This window comes from Chenopodium album, chromosome 24 (genome assembly GCF_948465745.1).
Source record: "Chenopodium album chromosome 24, dcCheAlbu1.1, whole genome shotgun sequence".
Lineage (NCBI taxonomy): Eukaryota > Viridiplantae > Streptophyta > Magnoliopsida > Caryophyllales > Amaranthaceae > Chenopodium > Chenopodium album.
The window spans coordinates 31,468,827-31,487,004 of NC_137857.1; the positions used below are offsets into that span (position 1 = coordinate 31,468,827).

The 18,178-nt window shown below is 33.8% G+C and overlaps 4 protein-coding genes across 7 annotated transcripts; 2 read left to right on the forward strand and 2 right to left on the reverse strand.

Annotated features, from left to right (window-relative positions):
* Positions 1-455: 455 nt before the first annotated feature.
* Positions 456-11,341, forward strand: LOC145611713 (uncharacterized). Of its 4 annotated transcripts, none has more exons than XM_081667066.1 (12): positions 456-1,037; positions 3,423-3,561; positions 4,007-4,074; positions 4,759-4,829; positions 4,911-5,156; positions 6,878-7,041; positions 8,647-8,702; positions 8,789-8,841; positions 9,705-9,873; positions 10,036-10,133; positions 10,231-10,343; positions 10,814-11,341. In XM_081667066.1, the coding sequence occupies exons 1-11, from the start codon at positions 827-829 to the stop codon at positions 10,330-10,332; spliced, it is 1,377 nt and encodes a 458-aa protein (XP_081523192.1). In that variant the 5' UTR covers positions 456-826; the 3' UTR covers positions 10,333-10,343; positions 10,814-11,341. The 4 variants fall into 4 exon arrangements, 2 of the variants coding, with proteins under 2 accessions (XP_081523192.1, XP_081523193.1); XM_081667067.1 differs by having other exon boundaries at positions 456-1,025; XR_014106436.1 differs by lacking the exon at positions 10,036-10,133.
* A 39-nt stretch (positions 11,342-11,380) lies between these two features.
* Positions 11,381-12,630, reverse strand: LOC145610825 (heavy metal-associated isoprenylated plant protein 28-like). The gene is made up of 3 exons (XM_081666108.1): positions 12,622-12,630; positions 12,098-12,173; positions 11,381-11,706 (listed from the first exon to the last, which is right to left on the reverse strand). The coding sequence occupies exons 1-3, from the start codon at positions 12,628-12,630 to the stop codon at positions 11,381-11,383; spliced, it is 411 nt and encodes a 136-aa protein (XP_081522234.1).
* A 1,927-nt stretch (positions 12,631-14,557) lies between these two features.
* Positions 14,558-15,073, forward strand: LOC145610089 (pathogenesis-related protein PR-1-like). Its single transcript, XM_081665351.1, has one exon. The coding sequence runs from the start codon at positions 14,558-14,560 to the stop codon at positions 15,071-15,073; it is 516 nt and encodes a 171-aa protein (XP_081521477.1).
* A 569-nt stretch (positions 15,074-15,642) lies between these two features.
* On the reverse strand, positions 15,643-17,393 carry LOC145612345 (plant-specific TFIIB-related protein PTF2-like). The gene has a single exon (XM_081667717.1). It carries the CDS (start codon positions 17,372-17,374, stop codon positions 15,761-15,763), a length of 1,614 nt encoding a protein of 537 aa, XP_081523843.1. The 5' UTR covers positions 17,375-17,393; the 3' UTR covers positions 15,643-15,760.
* Positions 17,394-18,178: the final 785 nt, after the last annotated feature.

Here is an 18,178-nt window from a genome sequence, read left to right on the forward strand (position 1 = left end):
TTTTGTGGCATATGATAATAAAAGAGCAATCTTGTAATTTTGGCTTTTAATCCCTCTATTATTCCTACATACCAAACATTATAGTATTTAAAATTTCTCAATCTTATTTCCAAAATATGTCAAACAAGGGATTGAGATTATTTCATGAATTCCCACCTATTAATTCCCATTCCCACTCCCACCCTAATTCCCAATCCCATTTGCCAAACGCCACGTAAAGGTAATGGGATCAAAGTATCAAACTCCACTAAAAAACACTGTGAGTGGTGAATTCACCTATTTTTCCCTCATTCTCAAAGAACTTAACTCGATAATTCAAACTAAGTTAACCTGTAAGAGATTTCGATCCAATAAAACCCTTCTCCTTACCTATTCACGAAAAAAGTGTAGTGTTAATTAATTGGACACGGTCAACATGTGAATGAAAAGCCATCAACGACCCAACGAGCCACAAATTATCCTGCTAAAAAATCCAACTTCAACGCCCCAAATCTATCCACTACTATCTCTCCATTAACACCAAAAAAAACTCAACTCCTCTTCCTCTGCACTTTCCCCACCAAATCCGCTTCTTTCAAGAGAGTGAGAAAAACCCAGAATTATCCTTACATTATGACTGCAAAATTAAACCCACCCATTTTTTAATCTTTCCATTTCATACCCATTTCCAAAAAGTATGGGCATTTCGTATTTTCAACGAAATCCCATTTTTTTATGATTAGAAATTGATTATAATCTATTAAAATATTCGATTTTTATCTATTCTTGGATACCCAACAAAAATTAGAATTAAAGATTTGATTTTTGAAGATAGATTTATATATACATGGCAGCATCACCTTCAGCATCAGCTGCTGCTGCGTCGGTGAGTTTATTATACGCGCGCAACAATTCTTTTAGTTCTCCTGTTTTCTCTCTTAAACTTGGTGGTGGTGGTTCTCTTCCTTCTTCGTCATCTTCATCGTTGTCGTCTTCGTCTTCGTCATCGTCGTCTTCTTCGCATTTTTGTCCATCGAACAGTTCATGTAATTTCTCTGGTAATTATTTAGTATTATTTTTGTAATTTATTGTTATTTTTATTAAATATTTGATTTGGGTTTTTTGTTTTGTTGCTTATATTATTGAATTGAATTTGCAATTGGGTGATTATTTTATGTGTTATTGTATTGGTGGGTTGGTTTCTGGGGTTTGGGCAAATGTTGGAATTGTAAAATGTAGGTAGAAAAATGAAGGGGGAGTTTTTGATTGAGCGAATTTGAGGGAGTTTAGAAGGGTAATTGAATATCGGGTTTCGGTTAATTTCGGGAAATAGGGATTACTATTGCTTGAATTGTAGAAGCTTATGAATTATGATTGCCATTGTTGGAGTTTATGGTGGGAGACTTTATTGATTGATTTCTTAAGATCAACTAGTTGTTGGAGCTTGGAGATTAGAAATTTGGGTATAGAGATGCTAAGAATTATTAATCATATTCTCAAAGCTGATTGATCTTTATTTATCTCTTATTCTGGAAGGGCAGCTGCTAGTGCTCCTGCTTTTTGAAGCTTTTGCCAGTGATGGTGGAAAGCATGAGGGTATTGCGAAGCAATGTAATTTCGTGAATTGTCGTATATGGACATATTATTGGCTGTTAGCATAGATAAAGTATGAGAGGAGTATTAAAAAAATATGGGGTAGGTATTGTGTTAGTTGTCTTTTAAATGGTATGTTATTTGTATGTTTGTGGACTTAGAAAGGTTAAGGGTGGATTAATTAAGTGGAATTTAGAGAGCATAATTTGATGGTTGACAGTTTGCAGTATGAAGTTAACTAGTTAAGGAATATATGTGGAGAATTCGGTGGGATATGTTTGAATATATTATATATGGAATTACTGAAGAAGTTAGTATCATGCATATTCTATTGTAATAATGGCATGTGGGTTTAAGGTTTGTGTGGTTATGCCAAAAGCTTTGCGTGTGATACTGTCTCTTTTGTTCCACTGAAGGAGAAGATTATATTTTTGTACATGAACTGTACAAAGAAGATAATGAGTGTTATGGAATGACATATACTAGGTTCTTATTTGAATATGAAGATACTGTTTAATGTCTCCGGTTTCTTGGAATTGTTGTGTAAGAGATAGCTAGAGTGATCTCCTTGTCTTTCCTTGCCGGTCCTTTATGCTTAGAAAGAAGTTGTTTTAGCAAGGGGGCTGAGGCATGGTTTAGGCTTGTTCATTAGTAGATCAAGTAATTCATTCTTATCATGTATAATTGGTTCAAATGTTCACAGTTGCCTATTTTCTCATTGGTTGTTTTGTACAAATTGTGTTCTCTTCAAGACATTATGTGTCGAAGGCTTTTTATTTCTTCTTAATTTAGTCTAATGGACATTGTCTATAGTAGTAACTTGAGAAATTGGAAACTTTTCTGGGTTGCAGTTGCTTGGAGAAGCAGAGTTTAAGTTGTCTCTGTGGTGCTTAAAATGTGACTCTTTATGTTGGCAGAATGAGAGACAAAGGGGGAAGGCTTTTGCCAAAGGAGGTATTTTCAAGAGATTTTTATGAAGAAACTGTTGATTGTACATTTATTCTGCCCTTGTGGTAGTGGAGTGTGAATTGTGCAGTATGATTGTTATAAGCATCTAACCCTTAACTAATGGATGGCAACTAGGTTTGTTGGTTAAAGTCTGGGGATGTGGTTCTCAAGACCTAGGGTTGAATTTTACTAACATCATTTTCCTTTTGTGATTCTCTCTATACCAAATTAGAAATCTATCCTTTGTTAAGTATCGGATTACTTTTTTGTTGTGGATTTTATCTCATGTATGAGGGGGAAGCGTCATATGTTTTAAGTGTTACTGTCTTGCTATGAAAGATTTTTTTTCAGGAGTGATGCATTTCTGCTTAGTAAGAAGGGGATAAAGCATATTTTGATCCACTCAAGCGCATAGAGCATGTATTTTGATCCATTTGGATCCTTGTTATGCTTGATGTTCTTCGGGTTCTTTAGCTCTCTTGTCTATATTTTTAAACTTGGGATGTTTGATGTTGATATTGGTTTCACTATTTTTTGTATTGTATCTGCACTCCTATTAAGAGAGAGTAGCAGCTATTGATGATTATACTGATGACGTAAATCTGTAATGGAAGCTCAGAAATTACTGTTAAATCAGATCAACACAGTTATTTCGTTGATGATACTATCATTAATTTTTGCTATAAGGAAATATGAAGAGCATTAATTTCTAAGTGCATTTTCTTGATGACAACTATTACAATATTGAAATTTTTTGAAGGATTGATTTTGCATGTTTTGATCTGTATGGAATTGCTTATCTTAGAAAATTATGAAGTAGAAATTAACTGTAATAAACCTTATCCTCTTTATCTCCTTGGTCTTTCATAGCTTTGGCTTATTGATCAAGATTATGTTTTCAGGGGTGAATGATAGCTGGCAAAACCAAAGGTTTGAGTCTCATGCAATGAGTACTACAGCTGGAAATAAATCATCTTCAACAGTCAATGGAGAACGCGGGCCTGATCATCTTCTTGTACTTGTCCATGGCATCATGGCTAGGTATATGTTATTGGAATCTTTTAAATATTTTAGGAGGTTTAAACTTGCGGTCTTGACTTTTCTTGCTCAATTTTTTCTTAGTGTGTGAGCATCTGGCCTAATAATGTGACAATTTGCTAGTTTTTAGGTTTCTATGCAAATGTCCTTCAAAAAAAAAAATTTCTATTCAAATAGATAATTTTTCTACGATTCTTACTTTCATTAGGTATGACACCCACGTATGCTTGACTCTGATTCTACTGTCTCAATGATCAAGAAGTTCATGCTTAGATAAATAGTTTTACTTTTATCCTTGTGGTGCAGCTTAGCAATCAAGAATGGTAATCTGTTCCTTAATTAAGTTTCTTAGAACTGCAAATTTGTTATTATGTATATGATTTATGCCAAATTTTTAGCTAAGCTACCAACCCCTTAGGATGACATTTTACTTTTGTTCTTAGAACAGCCCAAGTGATTGGACATATTTTGAAGCGGAATTGAAGAAGCGCTTGGGAAGAAATTTCTTGATTTATGGTGTGTTTTACCTACTTCTCTTACGTAGTATGCCATTTTATTTATTTATTCATTTAAATTTTTTGGTTGCAATTTACTTTATTGTGAACTGTGAAGAGCCTCATAAATCTTTACTCTCTAGTTTTAAAGTTGCATCTTGGCTAGGTGTATTGCAGGTACAATTTTAATTAGGTATGGCACAAATCTTATGTTTGATATACCCTCCTGCACTGCTTGACCTTGTGATTATATAATTTCTATGTTGGGATTTACAGAGTACTATGTTTTAAAGTACTAGAAGGATCTGCTAGGATGCAAATGTGAAGAGAATTACTTTAATTAGAATGTGATTGTGCCACTTCAGTTTGTCAAAGAATATTAAGTAGTCGTAAAAAAAAAAAAAGCATTGTATGTCTGTAATACCCTAGTCGCTTCAGTGCTATCATTCTTTGTCCAACTTGTTCTATGATTTTGTTTTGCACTATTTTATGGATCAATCTTTGATAATAACATTTTCATTTGAACAATTTCCCGATAATTTTTATAGTGCTGTGGTCAAACAATTTGTTTTTCTGGAGCCCATTTATTATTATTATTATTATTATTATTATTATTATTATTATTATTATTATTATTATTATTATTATTATTCAGTATTCTTAGTTCGGATGCTTAAACTGCTCTTTCTCTTTCTAATATCTTCAGCAAGTTCATCAAATTCCTTCACTAAAACTTTTGGCGGTATTGATGGGGCTGGGAAACGTTTGGCTGAGGAGGTGAGCTTTGAATACATCTCTTGCTATGTTTGTAGTTTTACATAAATATTTTCCTTGAAACTAGTTCATTATGCTTAACAGGTCAGACAAATTGTACACAGGACAGAGAGTCTAAAGAAAATTTCCTTTTTAGCCCATTCTCTTGGTGGCTTGTTTGCTCGATATGCTGTTGCTGTCCTTTACACACCAAATAACTTGGGTGATGGAGATCTAAATGATGCTTCAATAGCAGGCCGCTCAACAAAGCATGGTTTGATTGCTGGATTGGAACCTATAAATTTTATTACACTAGCTAGTCCACATCTTGGAGTAAGAGGGAGGAATCAGGTCAGTCCTCTTGAAAGCTAGTAATTTTTGTAATTTTGTTCTGTATCATATGTTCATCTTTTCGATAGTTCTTTAACAGCTTATGCTATAGTTCGTTTTACTGGATAGATTCAATTTCATGTGACGGCGGAATGTGTGGCAAGCATGTCATTAAGAAAGTTGCTTATGCTATAGGGACATTGCTTGCCTTGGTCAATTGTCATAGATATTGAAAGGGAAAACAAATGTTACTTGCATAAAAGAGTCTTTGATACACTATCATATTGTTATAAATTACTTGTCATTTTTATTGTAAGGGGTGAGGGAGCAAAGTACAAATAAAAATAGGAGGCAGAGGATGTTTTCCATACTTTATTGGAAGGCATTGATTGTTTTGGTTCTTTTCCATGAATAGGAGGCAGAAGATACATGATGTGTGTGTGAGATTATTTTTATAAGCTTTTATTTTGCTTTTAATATGAAATTATCTTTATTATTATTATTATTCTTTATTTCCCGCATTGTAATGCGTAGCTGAAATCTATCCTAGTAATGACTTTTGAGCTCTTTAGGGATCAGTGTGGCTACTGGCTTGTATGATAATTTTCATAATAAATTTTCCTTATGGACCATTTATCTGACATGACTCTTTTAGTCTAGAATAGGTCTGTAGAGGCCCTCTCAGACAGCCAAAACTACACCTCTCCTAGAGATTATCAATCAGAAGTAGACTTAAATACTGTCTTAAGTTGTGAAGGCCTTCTCAGACAATCCAAACACACCTTTCTTCAAGATTACCGACCAGCAAGAGAGTTAAAAATTGTCTTAAAAGAGCGTATGTGATTAATCAGGAACGTGAAGACGAAAGGGAAGAAAACTAAAAAAAATGAAAACATTTAATGTTACACCTTTATTAGAAATTATTGGTCAGCAGCTCTCCAAGAGACTTAAAGATGCATATGTGATGAATCAGGTACGTGAAGGCTGAAGGGAAGGAACCTGAAAAAAAAGAGTAAAAAATGCATGTGTGGTTAACAACCTTTGCATTTTAAAAGTATTCTAGATTATGTGTTAGCAATGACCAGTATATACACAGGAGTGATAGAGTAAAAGAAAAAAAAACAGAGAGAAATACAGCTGGAATAACCAAAGGCAACTGTTTTGAAGAAAACTGGAATCATGGAAGCATATGTCAGTAATACATTAACATATGAATAGACATGTGAATTTTAATTGTTTTCATATACTTGTAGTACATTTCTGTTCTTTTTTCATAATGTACATTTCTGTACTTATATTCATATACCCCGTACCAAAGACACTGCTTGTTCAGAAATTTATATTGAATTCTAGGTGTTAAACTTGGATACATTTTAATTAAGTCAATGTAAAAGATTGTGTTGCGGTCTTAAGTCCTTGACAGGTCTTTGTGTAAGCATTCACCTGCTCTTTGTATGTTATCTTGCTTGGCTTTGTTTATTCAAAATGATTGATTTGCAATTTGATAACTGTCGAATGGAAACATGCCTCCAAAAAATTCATGATTTCCAATCTGCTCTTAACACGTGAGTTTTGGTGTTAGTTAATGTTTCCCTTTTTATCTGCACTGTAAATAATGGTGGTGTGAATAATAAGTGCTGCAAATGCTGACAGTTAGTTCTATTAGCTTACTATCTAATTATGTTATCTTATTGTATGTCCTTTGGAATTGAACTCTGTGGTTCTCTTATTATTTATTTCAGCTGCCATTCCTTTTGGGACTTCATTTCTTGGAGAAACTTGCCCCATCCTTTGCATCAGTTTTTGTTGGTCGAACTGGTAGTCAGCTCTTTCTTACTGATGGTAAACCAAACAGACCCCCACTTCTTTTGAAGATGGCAACAGATTGTGAAGACGGCAAATTTATGTAAGTTAAAATGCTGGAAGAATTCCATTAAAACTATCGTGACTTAATCTATACTTTTTATTTGGACATGAGATGACAACTCATGATTGAAGCGCTGAAATCGACTAGGTTTGATAACAATAGCAACTAATGTATCCTATTATTTTGATGCTTTAACACCTTTATATTTAGATGTTTAATTCAGGTACAATATGATTCAAGTACTATTTCTGGTTTAAAATTTAAAAAGAAGATAATAATAATAATGATGAGGACAATAATTTATTTCTTAACTGCTCCAATATGAGTCAATTCCTCCTTTTACACACGTGGATATGGTAGAATAGGGGGAGGGGTAAAGAGAACACCTGAGATTAATCTCAAAAAAAAGGATGTTTATATATATATATATACACCTTATAAAAAGTACAAAAGAACTCTTATGAATTGTGTGATGACTTTTTTACCCCTAAAAATGTTTATTTACCCATATACCCATTTATGTCATATTAACTATTATGCTTCCCTTATTTATTTCTCTTAGCTTCTTTAGTCTTCCTTCCCATCCAACGCTTAAAGTTATTTTTCTTCTATCTAATGTTAGAAGACAAACCTATTTAACTTGCTCTTCAAGGGGTGGGGGAATAGGTTGGATATAAACCACTTTGTTAATAATTTCATTAAAAAGAAATAAGAAAAAAAACACACACACAAACCCACCGAATTTAATTTCCTCATCTCCTAATTAGACATTTTTCTTTGAAACCTTCTCCGTTAGCTTTTAGCTGTAACATTTTAACTTTCACGCTTGTCAATACATAATTTCAATCTTTTGTATCTCAGATTATAGACATGTAAAAAACTCTAAAGATTAAATATTTAAAACATATATAAAAATCGAGATGAACCTAATAAAATCCCACATGAATATTATGCCCAACAAAAAAGGCAAAAAAAAAAATAAAGATCAATTATAAAAAAAAAATGAAAAAAAAAATATATATATATATTTTCAAGCGTTGCAACTAAAAGTTACGAATGATGTATATTATAATTCACAACAAAAGCCATATTGCACCATAAAAAGCTTACAACTAAAAAGTGAATAGTGTATATATATTTTCAAGTGTTACATTTCTGTACCGATGCAAGGATATAATTGTCAACAATTTATTTCTTAGTTTATGCATTCAAAAGCCTAGCAGACAAATTTTTGGTGTCATGACAAGCTATTAGTCTATTACAACTCGACCATAAATATCGAATATATCGCACGCAACGCGTGCGTAGGCTCCCCTAGTATATATTTAAGTGAGAAAATGAGAGTTAGAAAATTTCTTGAACAAGGTGATGAATTTGTCCTTAAATTTTCTACGGTATTACCCCCTCCCCTATGTCTTGCAGGTTTTGCTGTACATTCTAATGCCTGAAATCAAAATTATTCTTTTTCAAGGGGGAATTAATATTTCAATGAAATTTTCAATTATGATGAAATCTCTATATTTATTGTGTAATAAGGCAACTTTTTATTTTGTTAATATAAAAATAAATATAATAATAATTGTTGATCTAGCCTTTTGTCAAACTGTGCAATATCTTTCTAACTTCCTTTCATCTATCTTGCAGATCTGCCCTTGGTGCATTTAAATGCCGCATTCTATATGCGAATGTGTCTTTTGATCGTATCCTACTACAAGTATTTTATAAAATTATTAAACCGTGCTGTCTCTCTTTCTTTGATAAGGCAAATTTCCTTAACGTTTTCTAGATATGGTTGGCTGGCGCACATCTTCAGTTAGGAGAGAAGATGAACTTCCCAAGGTAATTTAATGTGCTAATTTTTGTCGTTCTTGAGTTTTTTTTAACTCTTACATATGATCTTTTCATGACTTGCAAACCTGGAAATTACGAAGTTGTTTATATAGCTGCTAAACTTTGGCGTTTAGCCTGGAAGTTTGCAACTATTATGGTATATGTTTCAACAACTTGGGCACAAGATAATATTTCTTTTTGTCGCTCCATTAGTCTATGCAACATTTAATTATGTGACTTAATGTTCTATCTTCTGTCTACTAGATTGAATTGCCAGAGATCAATATATCTATTAATTTTGTGAACAGGGATAGTATGTACATGGAACCTGACATAGTGATTTAACCTTGGATAAGATGTTGACCAATTGTTTAACCATATACAACCAATGCTTAAATATGGGATGCAATTAGTACAGGGGATTTTTGGGTATCATCCCTCTTTATTCAAGTCACATCTGTGCTTAAATGGTATCCTATTTTATTGGTTCTTTAAAACCGTACATGTGAAGAAAAATGTAGCTGCTATTGTCAAAAATTGTAAACATAATTAATCAACATTTAGCTAACTGTTTAAAGCAGTTGCTTTTGGTTGCTCATAGAAAAGAATTGAAATTTGGAAGAGCTTTTCTGGAGGAACCTTTCTTTTTCTTTTCCTTTATATTTTTTAAAACTATTTTTTTAATGGTTCTTTCCACTTGTTTACTTACAAGAGATATGATACGCTCAACTTATTTTGGTCAGTGAGATATGTAGGTTGAGGAAATCCTTTTATGTATCAAGTTAATCTTTCACTTAACATCTAGCTGCTTGCTTGTATACATTGTACTTTTCTCCTGGTTCAACCTCGATGTACTGTTATTCCTTTTCCAGCCTCCTCAGCGATCTTTGGATGGTTACAAGCATGTTGTAGATGTTGAGTATTGTGCCCCAGTTTCGTCTGAGGGTCCCCAATTTGCTCCAGAAGTTGCCAAAGCAAAGGAGGCTGCACAGACTGAACCTAGCACTCAAAATACAGCTGAATACCATGAACTTGTGGAAGGTAAACCAGTGGCAATTATATTTGCTTGAAAGGAGTAACTAAAATCATCTTTCATTGAGTTAATTGTATTCATTGATGAAAATTTTATTATTGGATTATGCATTCGTAGTTGTAACTGATTGTGTACATTAATATGTATGAGTAGTCTGTTTGTCTCTGCAGAGGAAATGATACGTGGCTTACAGAGAGTGGGATGGAAGAAAGTTGATGTTAGCTTTCATTCTGCAGTGTGGCCCTTCTTTGCTCATAACAATATACATGTACTAGCATCAATTACTTCAATTTTGATCATGTATGTTTTGGCGACCTCTTCCTATTTCTTAAAATTCTGTTACAATTTCCTGTTGTTTTGTTCAGGTAAAAAACGAATGGTTTCACAATGCTGGTACTGGTGTTGTAAAACATGTTGCTGACAGCCTGAAGCAGCAAGAATCTTCATATCTCACTGCAAACTTATAACACTGAGAATTGTAAGTACCCTAAGTGCCCTTAAAGCTGACTCAAGACCATAGTGGGAATGTGGGATTTCTTCCTTTTCTTTAGTGTATTGCTAGTGCAAGTGTTTTGCATTTAGCTTGTAGGCTACTAGGCCTACTACATCTGTGTACCTTCAGAGTTGCAGGGTGAGGTGCATGGTGTTCGATGGACATTATCTCCATCTTATCTCTGGTTCTAAACAACCTCTTATCCCCAGAAGAAAGTTTAATACATACCGACTATTGAACATATACTAATTTGGTGCAACTCTTTCTCTGGGCTGTTATGTGCATTTGTATTAGGTCACTGTTTGCATTCAACAATATGATAAAATCCACTGTTTGTATCACAAGCCTATTATGAGATAATTTCTTTCCATAAGCCTGTGAATGGCTGGCTGTTAAGGAAAATTTAGTACAGAGCACGAGCTATTCAAGTAACTAGCACTCTCTTGCTCTTGCAGGTCAGTAACACGTGTGCCACGGTGCTAGCTTTTTAACATCTTTTGAGCCTTAAATGAGGAATGGAGTTATACAATTCTTGTATAAATCGTGATTGAAATGTACCTATACCATTGTTGTTGACCCTCCTCATGTAAAATCCTCTGGGAAATATAGGAAGAATGCTTGGTTATGTCTTCTCCTCTCCCAATATATTTTTAGTGATCCACATTTTCCTTCGTCGTGGAATGCCTAGTGAATTGTGATACAACTATTTGATTGCCTTGATCATAGGCAATTGAGAACTCTTGATGTAAATTGTTTATTACTTGTTGGCATATATGTAAAGGCTGTAATATTTTAGCTCAATTGGCTGCCGATTGCCATAATAATGACGATTGTGTTCTTTTCACTGTATAACGAGTTTGTATTTGAACTTTATCTAGGGTTGCAACATTTACTTTAAATATTAGGTCATACTATTAAGGTTGATGTAAGTTTACGACACAAAACTTTATTAAAGAAATGAGACTTATCCTTTGATGTTCTCATATTTTGATCAACTTTTTACACCATTTGGATAATCTGTACTACATCACTGAACATCCGCTTGGATTATCATCATTGAACATAATGAATGCATCATCACCATTATCGACTAAAGGAAGAGGATCAGAACTACGTTCATGGACGATGTTACCATTCTTGTGGTGTGAGGTAGGATTAGGCCGGTAAATGAATGACTTGTGGTGTTCATAGAACTCATTGAAATCTTGAAATTGAGGATTATAAGGCATTGTCCATGGCTCAACTCTAAGTCCTGTTTTCATGATTGCTTTATGTATTTTCTTTTGTTCAGCCCACCCTGCAACGGTCACTTTTTGCATAGGTATGTCGATTTCAACATCGTTAACTCCTGAAATTTTCGAATGCCATTAAAAATATTGTATAAAATTGTTACTTCAATTACTCTGTAAGTTATAAATCTTCGTTGCGTGTTACTCATATGACTATAGTTTTCATATCTGTAAGTAATAAATAAAAGTAATTGAAACCAAGCTTGTTTGGTGTAGTTGGTTTGAGATTCACTTTATAACATTTGAATTTACAAGGTTACATCCTTCCAACTATGGTACTTGGGGAGTGAGTATTTCCTTTGCCTGACCTTCTCCCCCCTCACTTCCAAATATGTGGCCCGTAAATATTGGACCTCACATTTTGATCAAAAAAACCGTGAATATTGAAGTTTGGTCTGAGCCTTCTCCTTACCTTGAAAAGAAAGTAAAAAGTAATTAAAGGAATCATACCATCTAGCTTAAGAAGAGCTTTCCTCACTTTGTTCTCGCATCCTAAGCAATCAATACCAACGTGAAACTCCACTATCTGATGTGAAAGAGATAAAAGAACACACGTTTTACAAAGCGATTTAAAAGACATGAAAGTCTAATAAAATACAAGCTCAAGTTTTTGCTAAAACTAATACTTCAGTCTATTAATCAAACACCTTCTATTCTTTAATATGGGACAACTAATTCGTAATTGAACTTACTCATGGGTTATTTTTTAAACAAATTGTTTACTAACACACTCTAGAATATCATTTTTTTGGTGACACAAGTTATTTTTTAAAGTCAGAAATATAGGGTATATGTTTGACCAAACTACTAAAACAAGCCTATTACACATATTGTTAGGGTTGTTCATTTTATGTTCAACATGAAAGAAAGAAGATGGAAATGATAGGACTTCCTTGTAAGTGAAAGCACATTCCATTAGTATGAGGCTTTTTTTTTAAAAAAAAAAAAAAAAGCGAAAGGTGATTTGAACTTACCGATGACATTTTTACACGCTGACCAAATCACATGCAAAAGTCTCAACTCAAGTACGAAGTATGATTTTTGAGACGCAAGTTATTGAAGTGGAGCATATGAAAGCGTATACTATATAAGCTTATATAGTAGTAGCAAAAAAATTGACATGCTAGAGTAAATTGACATGCTAGAGTAAATTACATGCCATTTTCACACATTACTTCCTATAACAAGAAAATGACGTAGTTAATAGCTAATATATAACACTCGTGAGTCATAATGTCGTAATACCAACCAAAATATAAGATCAAATATTAGTAGTTTAGATTAAGCTTATTTCATTAGATAAGTTCATAAGTAGTACCCTGTCATTTATTTTTCATTTGGAAGCAAGTAGTATCAGTATCATGATTTTTTTTAACTTTATGTTTGTTTTCAAATAACAAGTTGAAGTTATAATAGCCTTATTGGAAATTACATGGAAAAAGTGCTAGTCTATGAACAAGTTTAGTCAAGCAATTAAGCTAGAAAGTCAAATCTTGTCAGAAGTTTAAATTAGTCAAGTACTCTTGACATATTTTATTTATTTATTTTTTAGAAAAATTGTTCCGTATATCCCTAAGGTTTTAAAAAATGCACCGTGTACCCCTAAACACTTTTAAATGTACCGTGTATCCCTGAGGTTTGTAAAAACAATGCACATAATACCCGTAAACTCATGATTAATTTCTTAGAATCTACACGTTACTATGATCATAATTAACTTTAAATATCTTAGTTATAATTTTTTTAAAAAGTTGATATCATGAAGATATATTGTAACAAAAATTCAAAGTCATTTTACATAAAAAAAAAAAGGTCAAATTAACATATGTGAATATGTTAAGAGAATGCGGTAATGCAACGATTAATTGTAGTTAATAATCAATCAACAAAGGAATTCTATAAAAGATAATACTACGTATCTTAGTTAGGCTAGTATCTTAGTTAATTTCTTTTTAGCTTGCTAGACAATTATGGAATAAAACAATTAAGAAACAGATTGAGGGAGTAGAAAAGATGCAATGCTTGTGTCATTCTATGTAAGCAATGCGTAATTGTTTGTTGAATGAATGCGTGAAAGTTTTTGGTTCATATGCTTCTGTGTAATCAATGCGCAACTCTTATAATGAATGTCAACTCAAGTTTTTCTGCGCATAAAGTTAGCTTACTAATCCAAATTAAGTTAGACCAAGTGATTTTAATTAATCATATCAGTGTTATTTTAATATTTTTCCGTATGTGGCCTCATCGTTCATACTCCAAATTAAATCTAAAGTGAAGAACACATTTGACAATTATGATCTTTAACTTGATGACTTATTAAAACATATAAGACATATCGTGTACCGAAATACTAAGGAAAATTAAGGTTATCCAATACTCATAATTGAGAAAGATGTAAGAGGATTATTATGACTATACAATATATGCCCTCGTACCAACTTGACTCATACCCATTTCTAGATATTTGTGAAACAAAATTACTGATAAATTGGTAATGGTTGGACGATTATTTCACAGCATAAATTGAGGGTATGATGCATCACACAAAGAGTGCTTATTGTTTGATAGCCCAAAAAGTTGAAGAAAATCATGGTATTTTCCTTAACATAAACTCTAAATCTTGCGTAATATTTGTTTAAACTTGTCCAAGTCTTGCTAGTAGCAGCTTAAGCTAAAATCAACTAATGGAAAATCCATGTGCTATGATTCAATGTCAAACTATTATACTTCGTATAAAAGGGAATTCTCATGCACATTGCTCAGCAAACAACTTCAATCTACAATCAAATGCTGTAATTCAAACTATCTTTAAAAGCAATATCATATTAAGAATTCTGTAATCAATATAAATAAGACTCGTTTGACATCAAACCCAAATAATCCATATTATTTAGCAGTCAAAAGCTTCAAATGGCAAAAAGTTTGCAGATCCTAACCCCATTTTTTCTATCCATCTCAATACTAATCATCTTGATCCATGTCACACCTGCTAAAGCAAAGTACAACCAGACAGAATTCATAACTGAGGTCCTAGAAGGACATAACGCTGCCAGACAAGCAGTAGGGGTGTCGCCTCTGAAGTGGGAAAATTTGCTTGCTAAATATGCAAAGATATACTCAAGGCAGAGGCGACACGACTGCAAACTGATTCATTCTTTAGGTCCATTCGGGGAAAATCTATTCTCGGGTTCAGGGAAACGGTGGATTGCAAAGGATGCAGTCGCAGCATGGGTAGCAGAGAAGCAATGGTATAACTATGGTAACAACAGTTGTAGTAGTGGATATGCCTGTGGGCACTACACCCAGGTTGTATGGAAGCAAACCAAATTGGTTGGATCCTCCAAGATTATATGTGATAACGGGAATTCATTCATTACCTGCGAGTACTATCCTACAGGAAATTATGTAGGGGAAAAGCCATACTAGAATCACGATTTACATAATTTCTCTGTGGTCGCCTGTATTGATTACTCAGAGTGAAAAGTATTATATTTCCAGTAACACCTTTGATAGATATATAGATATTATGTATATTTTCCCTATTTTGTGTATTACATGTTGTGTAATCAGTGAGAAAGCGGCTGATACATATCAGACTCTTCATGGAAGTCATTCTTATTTTCTGAAGTTCCTTAATTGTGCAGTCAGAAATAGAGTAACAGCTAACAAGAGCTGTATTACCTTACACCTAAGCCCTAAATAAACAATCAACCGTAATAAAATTTCATAACTGCTATTTTCAGTTCAAATGATCCAGGAATTGCAAAACTAGCAGTTAGATGCCTATTCGGAAAAAAAATAAACCAGAATTTTTTTTTCAGGACATTGGTAGTTGACGAAACGGATATGATGTATTCAGGTATAACAGCAGCAAGCAGTTGCAAAAGTCATAAGATATACCAAGAAACATGAATGTATTGTACAGAAAAATATTGACAATCTTAATTCATTCATAAATTGGATATGAAAGCTTAATTTGTCAGAAAACTTCCCCTACACCATATGTCCATATACACAATCTTATATTTGCTATACAATTTACCCCAAAAATGGCCTAGTAACTGTATTAAGAAAATTTCACCTTAGTGCCTGATTGAATCTAAACAACTCGTTTTAGACAAGACCAGATTTAAACACATACAAGCCTAACAAGGCATTGTAATGGCCCTTCTCGATTTCCTCCTCTTTCACCTGATGCAACAGGAGTGACTCAATGATAAAATCTTCCCAATCAATAGTATCATGACCTTTCTTTCTCTTCTTTCGGCTATTGACATTTTCTGCAGTGCTTATACCATCACTACTACATGATTGAGCATACAACCCATTATGCAGGAAAGCATTACTAGATTTAACAATCGGGGGATTGATAATGCTATTGATGCGCTTCTTAGCCTCTCTTATCTTTTCCCGCCTCTTTTTTACTGCATTACAACCACGAATATAAGACGGTGGAAGCACATCCAATCCAACATCTTTCTCCAACAACTGCTCCATCAAAAGCTTTTCACACATATCTGACCTCCCACTCCACCACTCATCAAAAAGTTCAACATCTAACCCGCTTAGTCTATCTCCATAGTCAATTGTATCGTTCTTATTCGTTAAATTACGATTCAAAAACTCAGCCTTGAACTTTGAGTAAACTTTAGCCATTTCTCCATGTGAAACCTTCAAATTCTCCAATCCTTCTGTTCCATTTAAACATCCCAAGCCATCATCAACAGCACTATCAACACCATCAATCCCTTTATACTCAACTTCCTTACTCAAACACTCCTCAACTACATCACCCAAATCAAACCCCGAATTCCCATCCGAAAACTTTGATTTCTCTCTACCTCTATCCTCCATCGACTTCATCTCCATATACTTCAATACAAAAGGTGCATTCTTCACAACATTCTTAACATTCACATCACTCCCCCAAGGCAAGTTTTGTGCAACCTCCACCATTGCTTCCAAAAGCTCCTTATACCTCAACTTACAAGTCCTAATCGCCACATTCATCTCCTTCGCCACATCCTCAATCCGAACCTCAACCCCATTCACCGCGCCCACAAAAACCAACACCGCCACAGCAACAGGCCCCGGCCTCCGGCCCGTACTCAAAAACCACTTAATAGCACATTGTATCACAAAAATCCCCTGTTTCACCATCAAATCAATCTTCTCCTCCTCAACCCCACTAAACCCAGAAAACCCTCTAATCATCTTCTCCAACAAACCCACCAAATCAAATTCCTTCAACTCTAACCCTAAAAAATCAACTACCCTGTTCACCATCTTCCCCATTTCATACAATTCACAACCCACAGCCCCAATAACCTCAGAAATTGGCAATGCCTTATCATTCTGACGCATAACAATGTAACAACAAGCACCAACAAGAACAGAAAACCAATTACCTAATCCAAATTCACCATCAGTTACCTTATTAATCATGGATTTGACTTCCCGGGTTCGGGTATCGCCGAAGCTGAGACGAAATGTGATGTCCTCAATCATCTGATTTGATTCATAGAGCTTTCTTTCCTTGTAAGAGTAATCGGTACCGGTACCGGAAGTTCCGACACGAACAAAGGTGCCTTGAGGGCCGGAAACACCGCCGAATGTATGCTGGTAATCGTCGAAATCTTGGACAATGCCGCAAGATGAACATACTGTGCCGCCGGTGACGGAGTCGGTGACGAGTGCCTTGGATTTGCAGCTTCGGCAAGCTGCCATTGATGGAGAATTGAGGTGAGATGTGAGAGAGTGTCTTTTAGGGTTTTTTTAGTTACGCTGAATTTGAGAATTTATAGGTTTTGAGTTTCTAACACTTATGAATAAAACGATGTCGCTTGGGGGGTTTATTTTGTTTTAATCATATCTATATCTATCTATACTTAGTTATTAGTATTTAAAAACACAAACCATCATTCTCATAATGTCACATGTAAATATATTTTTCACCAATGCCACAAGTCATTTCATTTAGCTTTTCTCGTATTAAAAAAATACAGTAGTTTTAATTCAATACCTGAATGAATGTTTGGTTCACTTTCCCCCGACTTAGGCCCTGTTTGATTCACCTTAATTTTGCTGAACTGAAATTATTTTTACTGAACTGAACTTATTTTTACTGAACTGAACTTAATTTTACTGAACTGAAATTATTTTTACTGATTACTGAACTGAACTTATTTTTACTGAACTGAAATTATTTTTACTGAACTGAAATTAATTTTACTGAACTGAACTTATTTTTACTTAATATTTATTTTTTAAGGTGAAAAGAACAGGGCCTTAATATCATCTTCAATTACAATTAATTTTCACTCATTTTTCTCCTTTATAAACTATTCATTTTTCAATAAAAAAAACATATTATAAAATAAAAAAATTATATTATATTTATAAACAATCCGTGCATTGCACGAGCCAAAAGGCTAGTTTTTTTAAACAAAACAATTACTTTTTTTTGGGCCACTTAAAGTGTGATATGTGGCGATTTAAAAAAAAAAAAAAAAAAAAAAAAAAAAAAAAGAG